This window comes from Acartia tonsa, chromosome 5 (genome assembly GCF_053477335.1).
Source record: "Acartia tonsa isolate MP-2025a chromosome 5, ASM5347733v1, whole genome shotgun sequence".
Classification (NCBI taxonomy): Eukaryota; Metazoa; Arthropoda; class Copepoda; order Calanoida; family Acartiidae; genus Acartia; species Acartia tonsa.
The window spans coordinates 4,171,859-4,188,160 of record NC_137264.1 but is presented as its reverse complement, the minus strand read 5'-3'; the positions used below and the strand labels follow the sequence as shown (position 1 = coordinate 4,188,160).

The following is a 16,302-nucleotide window of genomic DNA, read 5'->3' as shown; positions in this document are numbered from 1 at the left end:
TTATTTTGGGGTATACTTTATATCAATAAAACAGTTTTACCAGTTTAAAACATATTTTAAATGTATTTTAAGCTTAGTAAGTGGCATATATGCAAATACTAGGACATTTTTTTCCTAAAAATTTAACAAGATATACATACCACTGCAAGCTAACTAGTAAATGGTTTATAAAATATTATTTTGTTCGCTAGGTGCCTCTGCAGTGAATAGATGGCGCTAGTTGCAAAGAATTTTGAGTATAAGGAATAATGAATAAAATAATGTTTTAATCAAATTAATCAGTTTTGTGAGTCATTTGTAATATCAAATAAAAATAATAGATTAATTTGGTATTGGAAAAAAACTATTATAAAACAATTTCATGGATTGGAGGAATAATAATTATAGATGGAATACAAGTAAAAATGAAGAGTATATTGGGAAAATCACGCAATCTCTCCAAAAGAATACAGGGATATATTTTGAACGGAACAAAAGACTTCAAATATGAAAAAAAAAACATAGAATTTTGACTTTAAATAAGTTAGCCAGCCATCAACTCCTTCATAATAAATCTGGACATATAGGAAGTGTCTAAGAGTGAGTATATACAAAATGCAAAGATATATATCAGTGGCGTGCGAAGCACTTTGTCTAGGGGGGGGCATTTTGAAGATTTTGTAAAATTTTGCCCCCCCCTAAATCAAAGTGCCCCGGGGGGGCACTTTGCTTTAGGGGGGGGCATTTTGATTATATATACTAATTTTAATTAAGGGCGTTTTAAGGGGTGGGATTATTTGATTATGGGCCTCCTAGTCCTTATCCCTTCTTCCCCATCCCTTCCCCCATCCCTCTTTCCCATTTATATACCCCACCTCTTCCCCCTCATCTCTTCCCCCCATCTCTTCTCCCCCATCCCTTCTCCCCACCCTGCAATGACCGAAGGGAAGGGAGCTAGAAAGCATCTTCGAAAAAATAGTACAGAAGATAAATTAACCTTTCCCCCCCCCCCTCCACCACAAAACATTTTTAATGGGTGGAAGGGGATGTTATAAAATCTCAGCAGGAAGGATGAATAACCCCATTAAAAAAAATTTGGGGGGGGGAGGGGATAAAAACACTCATTTTGGAAATAATTTACCAAAAATTAACCTAATACCTATGAAAAAATGACTTTAAATATTTCTTTATTATATGACAACAAAGCAAAGCGCAAATTTTTTTCTTCAAATATGCAGGGAGGGAGGAGTTTTTGGGCTATTTATTACACTAGTCTCCAATATTTCATAGCAGAAACCATTTGGAAAGGCGCGAAGCGCAAATTTTTTTCTTCAAATATGCAGGGAGGGAGGGGTTTTTGGGCTATTTATTACACTAGTCCCCAATATTTCATAGCAGAAACCATTTGGAAGGGTGCGAAGCGCAAATTTTTTTCTTCAAATATGCAGGGAGGGAGGGGTTTTTGGGCTATTTATTACACTAGTCCCCAATACTTCATAGCAGAAACCATTTGTTAGGGCGCGAAGCGCAAATTTTTTTCTTCAAATATGCAGGGAGGGAGGGGTTTTTTGGCTATTTATTACACTAGTCCCCAATATTTCATAGCAGAAACCATTTGGAAGGGCGCGAAGTGCAAATTTTTTTCTTCAAATATGCAGGGAGGGAGGGTTTTTTTGGCTATTTATTACACTAGTCCCCAATATTTCATAGCAGAAACCATTTGGAAGGGCGCGAAGCGCAAATTTTTTTCTTCAAATATGCAGGGAGGGAGGGGTTTTTGGGCTATTTATTACACTTGTCCCCAATATTTTATAGCAGAATCCATTTGGAACGGCGCGAAGCGCAAATTTTTTTCTTCAAATATGCAGGGATGGAGGTTTTTTTGGGCTATTTATTACACTAGTCCCCAATATTTCATAGCAGAAACCATTTGGAAGGGCGCGAAGCGCAAATTTTTTTCTTCAAATATGCAGGGAGGGAGGGGTTTTTGGGCTATTTATTACACTTGTCCCCAATATTTAATATAAAAATTTCTTATTCGTTGGCTCAACAACTTTGGGGACTTTAATGGAATTTTGATTGGTTGGTTAATTAAGTCGAGTTTCCATACATTTCATCCAATAATTGTAATCTATATAAGGGGTAATTTTTTGTATCATCATTGGGGATGTACAAAATTTCTTTGGTAAAAAGTTTATATTATACAAAATAAAATACTTCCTATAACCTGGTTTGTTATGTTCAGTGAAAAAAGGTTATAACCTAACTGTCTGGTTGGCGCGAAGCGCCAAAAATTTTTTTTGGAGTATTTCTTGATCTTTTTTTTTGAAACTGGGATAGTTTTGCTTTTTGTAGGGTAGGGGGCAAAAAGGGGCATTTTTGTTGACCAGGGGGGGGCAAAATGGGGCATTTTTTAACATTTAGGGGGGGGCAGGGGGGGCGGTTGCTAGGGGGGGGCAGGGGGGGGCGTTTTGGTCGCTAGGGGGGGGCGATTGCCCCAAATGCCCCCTTCGGTTCGCACGCCACTGATATATATCTACAAATCAACCCATAAATAGAAGTGTTTTTAAAATAATTGTAAAACATATTTAAATTATAAGTAGAATAGGACAGACACAGATTTAGTTTATGTAAATATAGTATTTTAGTAGAAAGATAAACCTAAAATTTTGCATTATTTTTACTTTTTACTAAAAACGTATTTGGAAATATATTTTCAGTGGCATTCTTATTAATTTTTAGTCTATCCTAATAAATAGAAACCTAAACGTGGCCTATATAAAGCTTCACTGCGAATATTGCACTTGCTAAACAGTGGAGAATTAGCTGTTTGACTACACTTTTTTGTTTGAATGACCACCATTAACACGATTGCTTTGGACACATAATAATAACAGGTTTCTGACTCATATATGGTTTTGGGGACCAACACTCAACTTTAATTCTCTGTACTTTTGGAATATTTTCATAATTTAGCAAAGATATCGGTAAAAGATTTAGTAGATTTTATAATTCATTTACAGAGAGACAAAATATACACAATTTTATAGCCGGTCCTGATCATTTTGGCCTAAGATTGAAAAAATAGAATAATGAATATAAGGACAAACATAAGACTGCACTATTTAAGCATATTTTCTTGATAAAACAGAGCTACTCTATAGTCGCAAATATATGTCTGGCCGTTAGTAGGCAATGTTGTAGAGGAAGCGCAATTTTCTCGGCTGCTAGTAAATGTAGATCGATGTCTGTAACTTTATCTAAAATTATTGGTTGAAAAGATTGACACGAGTAGGTTGAACCAACCAATTAAGATTTATTAAAAATTATTATGCCAACGAATAAGAGAATATGTTTTATGTTTATGGTTTTTTGGGTACTTCTTTAACATACAGACAATTGTCCCCTTCCTTCAATACAATATTAGAGATGAAATTGACCTGCAGATAAATTTTTTGACCTATTGTAGACCAAATGTTTTTCCCATAACCTTGTCTTGTTAGTTGTTAGGAATATGCATGTTTTAGAATAAGGGGTTCATATGCAAGAAAGAATAGATATAAATGTTTCTAGAATCCGACAATTTTTTTCTTATCAAAACAGCAAAATATAAGAATGTTATAATATCTTTGTATAAAAGAGACTTGCTAAACGCTGAACCGATATATTACGCCATCACAGGGTAAATTGGCATAGGTCTAGGTAAGGTTTTAAACTATTTTGGGGGGAGGACAACTGCACCCTCCCAAGAGAAGTCGTCCCTTAAAATATTTACCCCAAACATTTCTTTCAAGATTATGAGTCTATCCCCCCCCCCCTCCTTAAAGAGCTCAACAGATGTAAAGATATATCTTAAAACTTCAAAGATCTAAGAAAATGAGAATGCGAATATAAAAATCTATTTAAACGCTATCTAGTGAACCATAAGAAGGCTGCTATAGAGCGACATTATGGTGCCTGCCTATTTTTAAAAGCAAAGCTTTTCTATTATTAGGGTCTGTACGTCTGTACGTCACAGTTATTTTAAAATTCTCTTATGGCGAAATTTGGAAGATGATTCCTTAACAATTAGGTACAATTTAGAAAGCGGAGCAACTTTTGAATCATTATTAGAATCCTTCATTTGCTGAACTTGCAAATTTTTTTTATCTTTTCTTAACAAAACCTTTTTGTATGATAGAATCATTTTATCCATCTAATTTTTGGAACAATGATTCCCAGGATAACAAGATACAATATTTTAGACGAAGCATCTCTATAAACAAATCCCAATATGTAAGTATGTCCTTAAACAAAATCCTTTTTTTTACACAATTTTGTTCATTTTCTTCAATTAACATTCTGCTTAGTAATTTACGACATTCTACAAGTGTTTATGTTTTGTTTGTTCTACATTTTGACTCCAGAGCTTCGCAGTTATGGGTGTTGTCATCCTTGTTTCTTTATATCTTTATTCAATAAATAGAGAGACACATATCAATGAAATAAAAATAAAAATACATATGTTATTATATGCGCCAAGAGAAGACTTTAGTGATACTGTATAGAGGCATGGGACAGTGACCTTAAATGTTTAAGTTATCCTAAATGAATTTGGGGGATGTTTTTTTCTTGGGAATGGTGGAGGTAGGTACCCTAACCTTAATAATTAAAAATATTCCCTAAACCTATTGGTCCAGAGGTTATCAAGATCTTAGTGTACATATAGACTTACATTATATATTTTTATATAAGAATTAAGAATATATGATATTATTAGAATAGGTACATAGTAGATATTGGCCTCTTAATGCCTGTATTGTCGACTTACATATATGTCAAGCATTATATTTATTACAGAATAATAAACAATGTCAGTTTTAACCACCTTTATGTTATACTACATATATCATTTAAATCTTTATTTTTGATGATGTACGTTTTAGAATGCAAATCAATATTCTTATTTTGCCCTTTTTCAATATGAAGTTGTAAATATAAATGTCAAAGATATACAGACAGACAGGCATACTACATGACAACTTGTTACTTTTTGGAGCCAGGGAAAAGTTTCGAGAAAAAAATAGTAAAACACGACTGTAAAACTTTTTGTTTTAAGAGGGTTTTTACTAACACCTACTTACTGTATAAAAACCAAATCTGCTCAAGACTAAATCATCAGCTTATACCAACAATGAAATTAATTCGGGAAAAAATCACTAAACCTATACGTGTTTTTCAGCTGTCGTTGGGGGGCAACACATCTTAAAATTGATATCCCCTCTATTTGCCTCCCAAATATTATTTTAGATTTATTTCGCTTGTTGGTTATATCTTATTCCTGCTAAATTATAGCTTCAATATTATTTTTATTAGGATAAAGAAAATCACGGAACCTCTACATTTTTTTATAGATAATTTTAATATTCCTAAAGTCTTTGCTTCTTTTAGTATAAGCATTCATATTTCAAAAAATTTAAGGCAATTGAAAAATTGCTATCAAAGTTTATTTGATATTCCTATAATAATCAGTTATTTTAATAATAATATCAATTACAAATATACAAATTTTACTAATTTTCAAATAGATGATAAATAGATTGGATAGATTTAAAAGCAAATAATTTATAAAATGGATAAACAATGAAATACTTACAACGATAATGATATTAGATATTTCATTTTTTATGTAAGAGTTTTAAAATCTATCAAAAACAAGAACAAAATATTAATTTTCCTTGCTTATTCAAAGGTAGTGACGAAAATACCCGAGTTACATAAAAGCTGCACTATAAAAATACAAATAATTATGGATAGAATAAAAAGATTGACATAAATTCACAAGTAATCAAGTTCTTTAAAAGGATTGACATCAAATTAACTCTTGTGTGCGTGTGTGTATGTGTGTGTGTGTTTGGGTGTGTGTGTGTCACTTAATATTGAATATATAACGGGAGCTCGCGCCTTTTTTGCACATAAGAAATGGAGTATAGAGTCAGGAGGAAAGGGATGGGACATTGTACTGCAAATTGCACTGGTACCCAAAGTTTTATTATCACGTCATATTATCATTGGCCCAAAATCATTGAGTATATTTATTAAATCTTCGTTTACTCATCAATTTATCGTCCATTGTCTAATCCCTTTATTACCCTTAGAAGAGTCAGAGTTAGAGGGATATACGGCTAGGGCAATGGATGATAAATTAATTAATCCACCAATAACCGATAAAACATTTTTTTTTGAAGTTTTATGCACTTTGTTTGCCCATTCGTAACACTATGGGGTAAATGTTATTTTCTCAGCTGCTATCTAAGATAGACAACTGATTTTTTTGTGAAGATATCTCTCTAACCAATGAGCACCCAGTAAACAACTTACCAGGTCTGTCAGTCTACCTGCTGACACAACCCAATCTGTCCCGATTTTGTATCACTTTGAAAAGTGCGATTCCAGTTACGTCATATACGTTTCGGGAAAGAAAAAGGGAAGGGGGGGATGAAAACCTCTTCAAAAGAGATGGGAGAAAAGGGAAGAGATTTCCTTCCCCCCTTCCCTTTTTATATGACGTCACAGGAATCGCACTTTTCAAAAGTGATACAAAATCGGGACAGATTGGGTTGTGTCTACCTGCTGCATACTAATTGCTCGTTCCTATTTATAGTAATGAAGCAACTTTTTATCATTTTTCTTATGTTGTAGCCTTTTTTTGCTGACTTCCTTGAAGACTCAATTTTCTAGTACTTTTTTTCAACACAGGCCGTAGCTACTCTTTAAGTGACCGTTTTGTACGGCTGTCTGTTCTGTTCCTCTTTGGCGCAAATATATCTATTGGAATTTTGCTATTCTTCCATTTTACTATTTCGCTACATACTTAATTTGCTCTCTTTCTTTCTTGTTGATCTCTCTCTATCTTTCTAACTATCTATTCATTTTTCATTTTTGATCTTTTCAAAAATCCTTACTACTACTGGACAAAATCGTATCTTTTTATTTAAGCAAGAGCAAGACCAAAAAATAGTTGTAGTGGCTTGTGTTGTAAATAAAAGAACATGGTAAAAAGTTGTTTTTACAGAGATGTAAGACATGTGCATATAAAAACACGAGCTATGTAAGCTAAAAAACTTTGGGGACTTTGATTAGATCAAGATTGGGTTATTTTAAACTTATACAAACTATTTTGCATTAAGGATAATTGGGGGAGTACATTAATTCATCGTTCATTGTCTTATCCATTAAGAATTTTGCTTTATATAAAACAATTTAGATATATACGTCTTTTTACATAATCAAATTAGAACTCTTTTATTTTAAACATATAAATCTTGAAGTAGGTTAATCTTTTCAGTAAAATTAACAATAAAATATTTGTTTTTATTTCCTTTATATTTTTCTTTAAAAGATTGGTCATTTGAAACTAATTCTAATCCAAAATTTTATGTTATTCATGATTTTTTTTAGTTGCAAAGCATCTCTAGAATGTGAAGTTTTAATTTACTGCCAGTCAAATACCATAAATATAAGAGTCTAAACAAATTTTGATACAAAAAAGGGGCGATAAGGTATGAAGGGGACTTTGCATTTAGATCATTTAGTTATATTTTTGTTGCTTTTTTATAATTCATTTTCTTTTTTTAGGTAAGTGTTTTAACTTTTAAATGGTTGAATTCTATATTCCAATACGACTTAAATCCGAATTTGTACAGCAAGTTAAATACAGGTTTCATATAGCTTAAACTGTACAATAAATAAATGTTAATTTTTGTTGTAATGAAGATTGTCATCCTCGCTATTCAAATCTTGATTTTAATCCACCCAAGTTTAATTCAGTACTTTTTTATCAAAATAATGATTTACAAAATTCTATTAGAAGGTCTTTTACATATACTGGCGGTAACGCCGCCTGCCTTTAGTGGCGTTGACCCAAACTATGCAGGCTTGACCTACAGTTCCGTAAAATAGATAAAACCTGAATATTTATAAATTAGAACGATGTGTGTCTGTCCGTCCGTCCGTCCGTCCGTCTGTCCCTTAAGATCTCGATAACCACTAAACCGATTGGATTCTACTCTTCAGGGTATATACCTATTGGTCCTGTGGTGATTTTAAGCTATTTTCTTGGGGGCTGGGACACCCCCCCCCCCAAAAAAAAAAAATATATATTTCTTGGGAACACATTAGACTATGAGCAGCACCAGTGTACAGGACCAGTAGTACTTTATTTTTATTTATTTTTTAATTATTTTTTGGGGCAAAGCCCCTAGAGGCTAGGGGCGAAGCCGCTAGTGATTAAAAAAGCAAAATCCATAAGTCTAGAGTTTGTAAGATATTTTGGTACAGAAACTCAGACAGACACCCTATTTTCTATATATCAGAGCTGGATCTTTAAATCATTTTAGTGGTGAGCCAGATCGGGGTGAGCCAACTTTCCACCAATGAGAGCACATCATTTTATGAAATGCTGCGCTGTGATTGGCTGAAATTCGGCTCACCCCGATCTGGCTCACCACTAAAATGATTTAAAGATCTAGCTCAGGATATTTTGATATTTCTGCTATTCTTGAACAAACTTTGTTCGCCTTTCTACTTAAATCCTTATATAAAAATACCTTGATGTCTGTATGTCTCTTTGTAATGAAGGATCTCGATAACCACTGAGCCGATATGGTTCTCCTTTAGTGTAGCTTCTACTAGGTTTTGGAAAGGTTTATAACTATTTTGGATAACGGTACTTTCACCATTCTGAGATAATTTGCCCAAAGAAAAAAAATACCCCCCCCCCCTAGCAATTTTTTAACTTAATAAAAATAAAAGTTTCTTTAGGGACATAGCCTATAGTGATGTATATAAATTTATGTATAACTCTATTAATGATTATTTTCAAAAATACCATCTTAGTCTGACGTGTCCTACTAAAGTTTATCCAGAAGATATACCCCTGTCTTGATTGTAACCCAAAAAAACAAGGCCTTGAAAACAAAGGACTATTTAAAATAAGAAGATGAAATCAATTGTTTTTGTAAAACTTCATAATATTGTTATTCTAAAAAGCAAATTATTTTACTTTGTCCCTAATTTTCAAATAAAAAAAACCTGCCCAGAACCCGTAAAAGTTTCTCCAAAAATACAATCGGTACAGTAGTTAGCTAGATCTTGATAAACAGATAAAAAAAACCTTACTTATTTTTATTGTACAATATTTTCTTTATTTTAAGAACATTTAAAGCCACCATTTTGTCTTATTATACTTTTAACAATGCGATGTAAATACATTTTTTATTCAGTTGAAAAAAAATGATTAACCCAGCTTTTAATTAAAGATTTTTTCTACATAGTAATGCACAATTAGGGATTTTACAAAGTAGTCAATATGATACATTGTATTTCTAATCGAAAATTAATCTTCTAATCGTTAAGAAATTTGGTGAAGTTGTTTATAAGACAACTTGTAATAATTTTGGAAGCAAAACTACTCTTTAATTATAACAAAACAAGGATGACAACATACATAAAAGCGAAGCACTGAAACGGCAGGACAAACGGACACTAACACTTGCATAGTGTCAGAACTGAATAATCAGAATATAAATGTATAAATGTCGAAGCAAAATTGTAAGTAAAATTGTTGAAAACTGCTTGATACAGAATAATGTTTATGGACATACTTACATTTTTAGGACTTGATTATAGAGTTGCTTCGCTTGTAATATTGTACTTTGTTGTCCCAGGAATCAGTATATTAAAAATCAGATCAATCGGATTATTAGATCACATAAAAATTAGTTGTTAAAAAAGTTAAAAAATCAACATGTTTAAAATGGACGTACGGACATTCTGGTAATGATTATAGAGTTGCTACGCTTTCTAAATCGTACCTAACTACTACAGGAATCACCATGCAAAGTTTGAAATCAATCGGACAATTCTAACATACCTAAATTAGCGAAAAAAGCTATCCGGTACGGACGGACGGACGTACGGACGGACCGACCCTAATTATAGAAAAGCTTCGCTTTTAAAAACAGGGATCTCAAGAGATAAAACAATGGATAATAAAATTGATGTACGTCTTCAATTATGATAAACAAAATTACTAAATTAATCAATAAAAGTTGAATGAAATAAAAACTTTAAGGCAACAAATAATAATTTATTTTTATAGGCTTTAAATAAGTATAGATACTAACCCGCGTTCGTGGCTCAACACGTAGCGCATCTGCTCGTCGCCGGGGAGGTGATAGATTCGAATCTCGAGCCGACACCTCGTCAGAACTAACTAAAGACGTTCAAAATGGTTCCTACTCTTGTTATGTTAGGTGCGCGACATGAATAGTAATAGTAGGGGAAATGCCTTGGCCCATAAACAGGCGCATATCACTACCATGCACAGTTAGGACTTCTCAGACAAAGGTCGTGCAATCAAAGGGTTAATTGTCTGGTGAATGTTACTTAACCTAATATCCTTGGGTGCTAGAGTATCGCATCCCATTACTGGATCCTCTAGATGATCACTTAAATCGGAGGAGAATCCCGCCCTAAGGAGGTAATGGTAAAAAAAGTATAAATATTGAATTTTTGTAACTAAATGGCATATTTGTAATCTTCGCCTATATGGATTTTGTCTTTTTTGTTATTAACATAAAGATGATCATTTGTGAAATAAAACAGAAATTCAATCTAATTTCATAGAAACGGTTTTATGACAAAATCCAAATAAACTTACTCATCGTTTTATGGCGGGATAGATCAATAAAAGATAATTATTATGAATCAAAATTAATTTATTTATCTGTCTATCTTTGAATACAATAAGGTCGGGCATCCGCAATCCGCATGCAGTTTCTTTCTTACTTTTAAACATGCAGTAATTGCATCACAAACATTAGAAAATCAGCAGCCGCAGCCGAAAATAAACAGCTGCAGCTGCTTGTGCTGTTTTTTTTTAATTTTCTGCTTTACCTGCTAAAAAAACAGCTGAAAGCAGAAGAAGGCGCAGCTGTCCTTTAAAAAAAATATAATATAAATTGGTTAATCAACTGTAAAGCCGCCTTTTTCTTTAACAAGCCAAATTGCCAATAGAATGTGCGGCTGCGCCGCCACACTAACTATAAAACCACGAACATATCCGCTGTAGAGAGTTAATCTAATTTAGATGTAACTAATAAGGGAAACTTGAATTCCACAAAATTAGAGTTTAATCTGAATTAATTTTATCAAGGAGATTGTTTTTGAGATTGCAAAATAAAAATAATCTAAAAGTATGTTTGTCGTCAGGGTGACACCCATCTGACTTCAATTCTTTGATTACATGATATTTTCCTAAAAGTCTTATGAAGCTTCTTTTTAAAAGCCAAGCCATTCTCACTACTCATTCCACGCAACTAGACAAACAGCAGCTATATAGGTATCTTTTTACCTTTTTATGAAAAAGACTCCTTGAATATAGGAGCTCAGTATTCAAAGGGGTCAAAAAGGGGCAGAAAAATAGCCTAGGACCATCCTCATCTGAAGGTTCCCTTAAAAGGAAAACTCAGTCAGTTCAGTAGTTCGAAATCACTAGCTAAACACAAAATAATCTTACTAATAATGTATGATAGCCAAAAACATGCGTATTTAAATTTTCTAGTATTGACATTCTTGTTGTTTATAAACAAAGGCTACCTATATTTATTGTGCAAGCTTCGAGTAAGCCCAATTAGTATCAAGTGGTTTGTTTTCTTTATCTATGAAGACTGTAAAAATTCTTTGTAAGTGTGTATCTTAACTATTTCTAAATAAGATTTACAAAATAACAATATTTTGCTTTTATTCTTATCTATAAAATTCTTAAGGGGTAAGTCTATGGATGATAAATTGATGTACAATGTACATATATGTAATAATTGTTCTGATATTGGGAACTACTAGTTTTAAAAACAGCTTCAAAACTTTGGGTACCAATATAATTTCCAGTCCAATGTCTCCTCCCTCCCTGATCTACCCATACGATCTTCTAACCCTGAACCTAACCTTTAAAATTTAAAATGACATAGATAAATTATCAACCTGTCAAAGACAAATAAATCGTTCTTCATAGATTGTTAAGACTCAGCAACGTAGACGAATATTATTAAGAAAAAAAACAGAAAGCCAATTGATGAGTGATTGTGTAAACTTGTAAAAAAAAGGTCAATTATGTCTAAAAATAGTGCAGCAATAAGCTTTCAAAGAATTATTTATATTAATGATTAAAAAGGTTTATCATTTCATTTGTGCATTTATGATTATAAATTTAGTGGCTCTGTGTTAGATGTGTGTGTGTGTGGGGGGGGGGGGGGGGTTACCAAGTCTCCAGAAAGGTATTTGAAGCTGCTTTTAAATGAAGAACTTAATCAGTTCAATGGTTAGCGAGATCTAGACGGACAGATGAAAAAAAGTGTTTGGGGCACTAATCTCAACAAATAATAGATTAGTGTCAGCTTTATCAGATTGTATTAATTATAGTTTTTTTAGTAGCGAAGCTACTCTATAATTCACTTTGTCCGTCCGTCAGTCCGTCAGTCAGTCCGTAACGCTATGGGGGAAATGGGATTTACTCAGCTCCTATAAATGATAGAATGCTGAAATTTTTTGACAACATTCCCATCATTAAGGAGCACAATTGACTATAAAACATCATTGGCGTTCGGACCGATTTTTAGCAGGTTTTAGGCTATTTTTATATTCTTCACATTTTTCTCCATATCTTCAGTGTTTATGGTCCGATTTTCAAAATTTTTTCAGTTACAGATATCAAAATTAAATTTCCCGTCGTTTAAAGGAACAACCATGAAGGCCAGACTGCCTTTTTAGCAGGTTTTAGGCTATTTTTATATTTTTCACATTTTTCTCTATATCTTCAGTGTTAATGGTCCGATTTTCAAAATTTTTTCAGTTATAGATATCAAAATTAAATTTCCCGTCTTTTAAAGAAAACAATCTTGACGGCCAGACTGCCTCTTTAGCAGGTTTTAGGCTGTTTTTTTATATTTTTAACATTTTTCTCCATATCTTCAGTGTTTATAGTCCGATTTTCAAAATTTTTTCAGTTGTAGATATCAAAATTAAATATCCCGTCTTTTAAACAAAATAAACATGACGGCCAGACTGCCTTTTTGGCAGGTTTTAGGCTATTTTTATATTTTTAACACTTTTTTCCATATCTTCAGTGTATATGGTCCGATTTTCCAAATTTTTTAAGTTAAGGATTTAAAAATTAATTTTTTTGTCGTTTTAATAAAACAACCATGACGGCCAGACTGCCTTTTATCAGGTTTTTGGCTATTTTTATATGTTTTACATATTTCCCCATATCTTTGTTTATTTTGATGCAATTTTCAAACTTTTATGGGATATCAGTATCAAAATAATTTTTCCCATTGTTATGAGCATCTTAAATATAATTTACTTTGACCATCGTCATCATGCAAAATAAAACAAGGTTTCATGTTTATTTTATTCAATAAATCTATTCTTGATTTTAGTAAAAACCTTTTAAATCTACCTGAACGTATTCCCATCGACGATTTTTTGTGCTTCGCTACTTATGGATGTTGTCATCCTTGTTTCTTTTCAGTTTTGTAGAAAAAATGTCCTTTTCCTTAATCAGGGTTTGTTAGGCGACAAAATAAATCATCCAGATTAGAGAGTTATTGCATCTAAGTACAGATTTTTTTTTAAAATCCTGCATATGGTTGGGGAGGAGAGGTAGCATTACATTTTCCGTCTGATTTTATCATGTAAAAGATAGAAAGCTTTTTTTTCTGACTTTTTAATACACAGGAAAAAAGCAAATATATGTGTTTATTTTACAGAATTTCTGTAATTCTAAGAACATTTGACCCTATATCATGTTTAACTTATTTGCATTATTGCCAGGGAGGGAGGGGACATTGGACTGTTTATAACACTAGCCCTAAAACTTTTATAATGATGTTTTCTTATTCGTTGGCTTAACAACTTTAGGGACTTTTATTTGATTTTAATTGGTTGGTTCATTAGATAAAGTATTCAATTGTTTCAAATACTAATTATAATCTACAAAAAAATTTATTTTGTGTATCATCATTGGGGATGTACACAAATTTATCAGGCATAGTTTTATCCCTTTTGATCCCTGATAACCATAATATATTTATCAAGTTAAAGATAATAGTCATGGCCCTCTATTTCTTTCTTACCTAACACACAATACCATAAACAGATTTTAGATTATAAAAATTGGTGTGTATTCACTTTCGCATATTTTAACAATTGGATACAGATTATATTCGCTAAATTAGCTTACAAAGAAGAATATAAGGAATAATTTAGGAGTAGGGCAAATGGAATTTTTGCGTTTAAGTAATGATATAAGGTTCTTATCCTATTATGCAAAGTATTTTTTGTCTGTAACTGTAGATTTTGAAAAGTACTGAACCTATTGAGTTCTTCATTTTTATGGAAGCTTCACATAGCCCCTGTCTAATCTTAAAATTGGTTTAGGTCCATCTGGATGGTTTTAAGCTACTTTTATAGACCCTCCTTTCTCTGCCTCTTCGAATACACATCCCTAGCGGCTATGGGCGTAACCCCAAGTTATTTTATAAAGTAATATTTTTACGGAAATGAATGTTATAAAAATGATAGTTATTGTTTATGTTTATACAAATTAGCATGACAAAATTTTGTATTTTAGTAAATGTAGTGTAGCAATAATAAACTAAAATAGTTTTGACGCAAAAATAACCGGTCTTATATATATGTAGTACAGTTTTTTAGGATGTATTGTAAACTAATTACTAAATATAACATTTTGGCTGTAGCCAAATTCATGTCTGAGCAATTTATATATTTGAATTTTTAAAAATCAACCAATAAACAAAGAATATAAAAATATTTACTGTTTTTTCTCACAGTGATTTTGCAATAACACTCTGTATAACTTGGTTTCCTTATAAAGATAAAGATATATATATTTTTGGTATTTTTCAATTTTTAAAAAGGACATAGATCCACCAATTTCATAGAATTTGATACAAATAATAGTGCAAAAAATAGTGGCAAAGCTACCCTATGGTTTCTGATATCCGTCTGTTTGTCTCTTTATATAAGAAAAACGTGATTTTCTAGGCTGCTATTTTAGATTTATGACTGAAACTTTTTTATTTTATTTCTATGCTTCATTTTCAATTATTTTTAAACAAATTATATATATTAATAATTATTTATTTTATGTGTATTTACTACAAAGAATTATCAAAATTTCAAGATTTACACAAATTTATATTATATTAATAATCAATTAGTTTATATCAATGGACAAAGTTAGGTTTCCAAACAATTTTACTTAAAATTACATGAAGTTTATTAAAATAAGTAAAAAAAAAAAATTAGTAAGTTTATGTTCCTTTATAATGTGAAAATTAATTAATCCCCTTTTACTCTTCCAAGTATATGCTTAAAATGTAGAATTAAAATACAACTAAAAGCACTTTCTATGGACAATAGAGGCACCAGACTCGTCGTACTCCTGCTTGGAGATCCACATCTGCTGGAAGGTGGAGAGGGAGGCCAGGATGGAGCCACCGATCCAGACAGAGTACTTCCTCTCGGGAGGAGCAATGATCTTGATCTTCATGGTTGGTGGGGCCAGTTTCTTCAGCTCCTTGTCCATACGATCAGCAATACCTAGGAAAGTTCATCAATTTACTCTTATTTTAGAAGTGCAGTTAACTTCTGTGTGCCTGACAAGGTTTCTTATTCTTGCTTAAACAGAAATACACCACACATATACAGATTTATTGTTCTTGCTTTTCTAATTGTTATTAAAACCTATATTTACTAAAAATTATATAAAGTAATCTATATCATTACTGTATTACAGCATAATTTTCTTTTGATTTTACTATTGCTTTTTTGGCTATGAATTTCCTTTTTATCTTACCTGGATACATAGTAGTGCCACCAGAAAGGACAGTGTTGCCATACAGGTCTGGCCTCACATCAATATAATATATTACCTGGATACATAGTGGTGCCACCAGAAATGACAGTGTTGCCATACAGGTCTGGCCTCACATCAATATAATATATTACCTGGATACATAGTGGTGCCACCAGAAATGACAGTGTTGCCATACAGGTCTGGCCTCACATCAATATAATATATTACCTGGATACATATTGGTGCAACCAGAAATGACAGTGTTGCCATACAGGTCTGGCCTCACATCAATATAATATATTACCTGGATACATAGTGGTGCCACCAGAGAGGACAGTGTTGCTATACAGGTCTGGCCTCACATCAATATAATATATTACCTGGATACATAGTGGTGCCAC

The 16,302-nt window shown here is 32.4% G+C and overlaps 2 protein-coding genes across 5 annotated transcripts in view; one reads left to right on the top strand and one right to left on the bottom strand.

Annotated features, from left to right (window-relative positions):
- The window catches only part of LOC145318556 (uncharacterized), a 547,717-nt gene that overhangs the window by 280,726 nt on the left and 250,689 nt on the right, over positions 1-16,302 (top strand). The gene's annotated exons all lie outside the window — the stretch shown is intronic.
- The window catches only part of LOC145318561 (actin, cytoplasmic A3-like), a 2,904-nt gene continuing 1,769 nt past the window's right edge, over positions 15,168-16,302 (bottom strand). Inside the window, exon 4 of the mRNA XM_080159931.1 lies at positions 15,168-15,645. Coding sequence (XP_080016057.1) covers positions 15,440-15,645 — 206 coding nt within the window. The 3' untranslated portion in view covers positions 15,168-15,439. The remainder of the gene's footprint in view (positions 15,646-16,302) is intronic.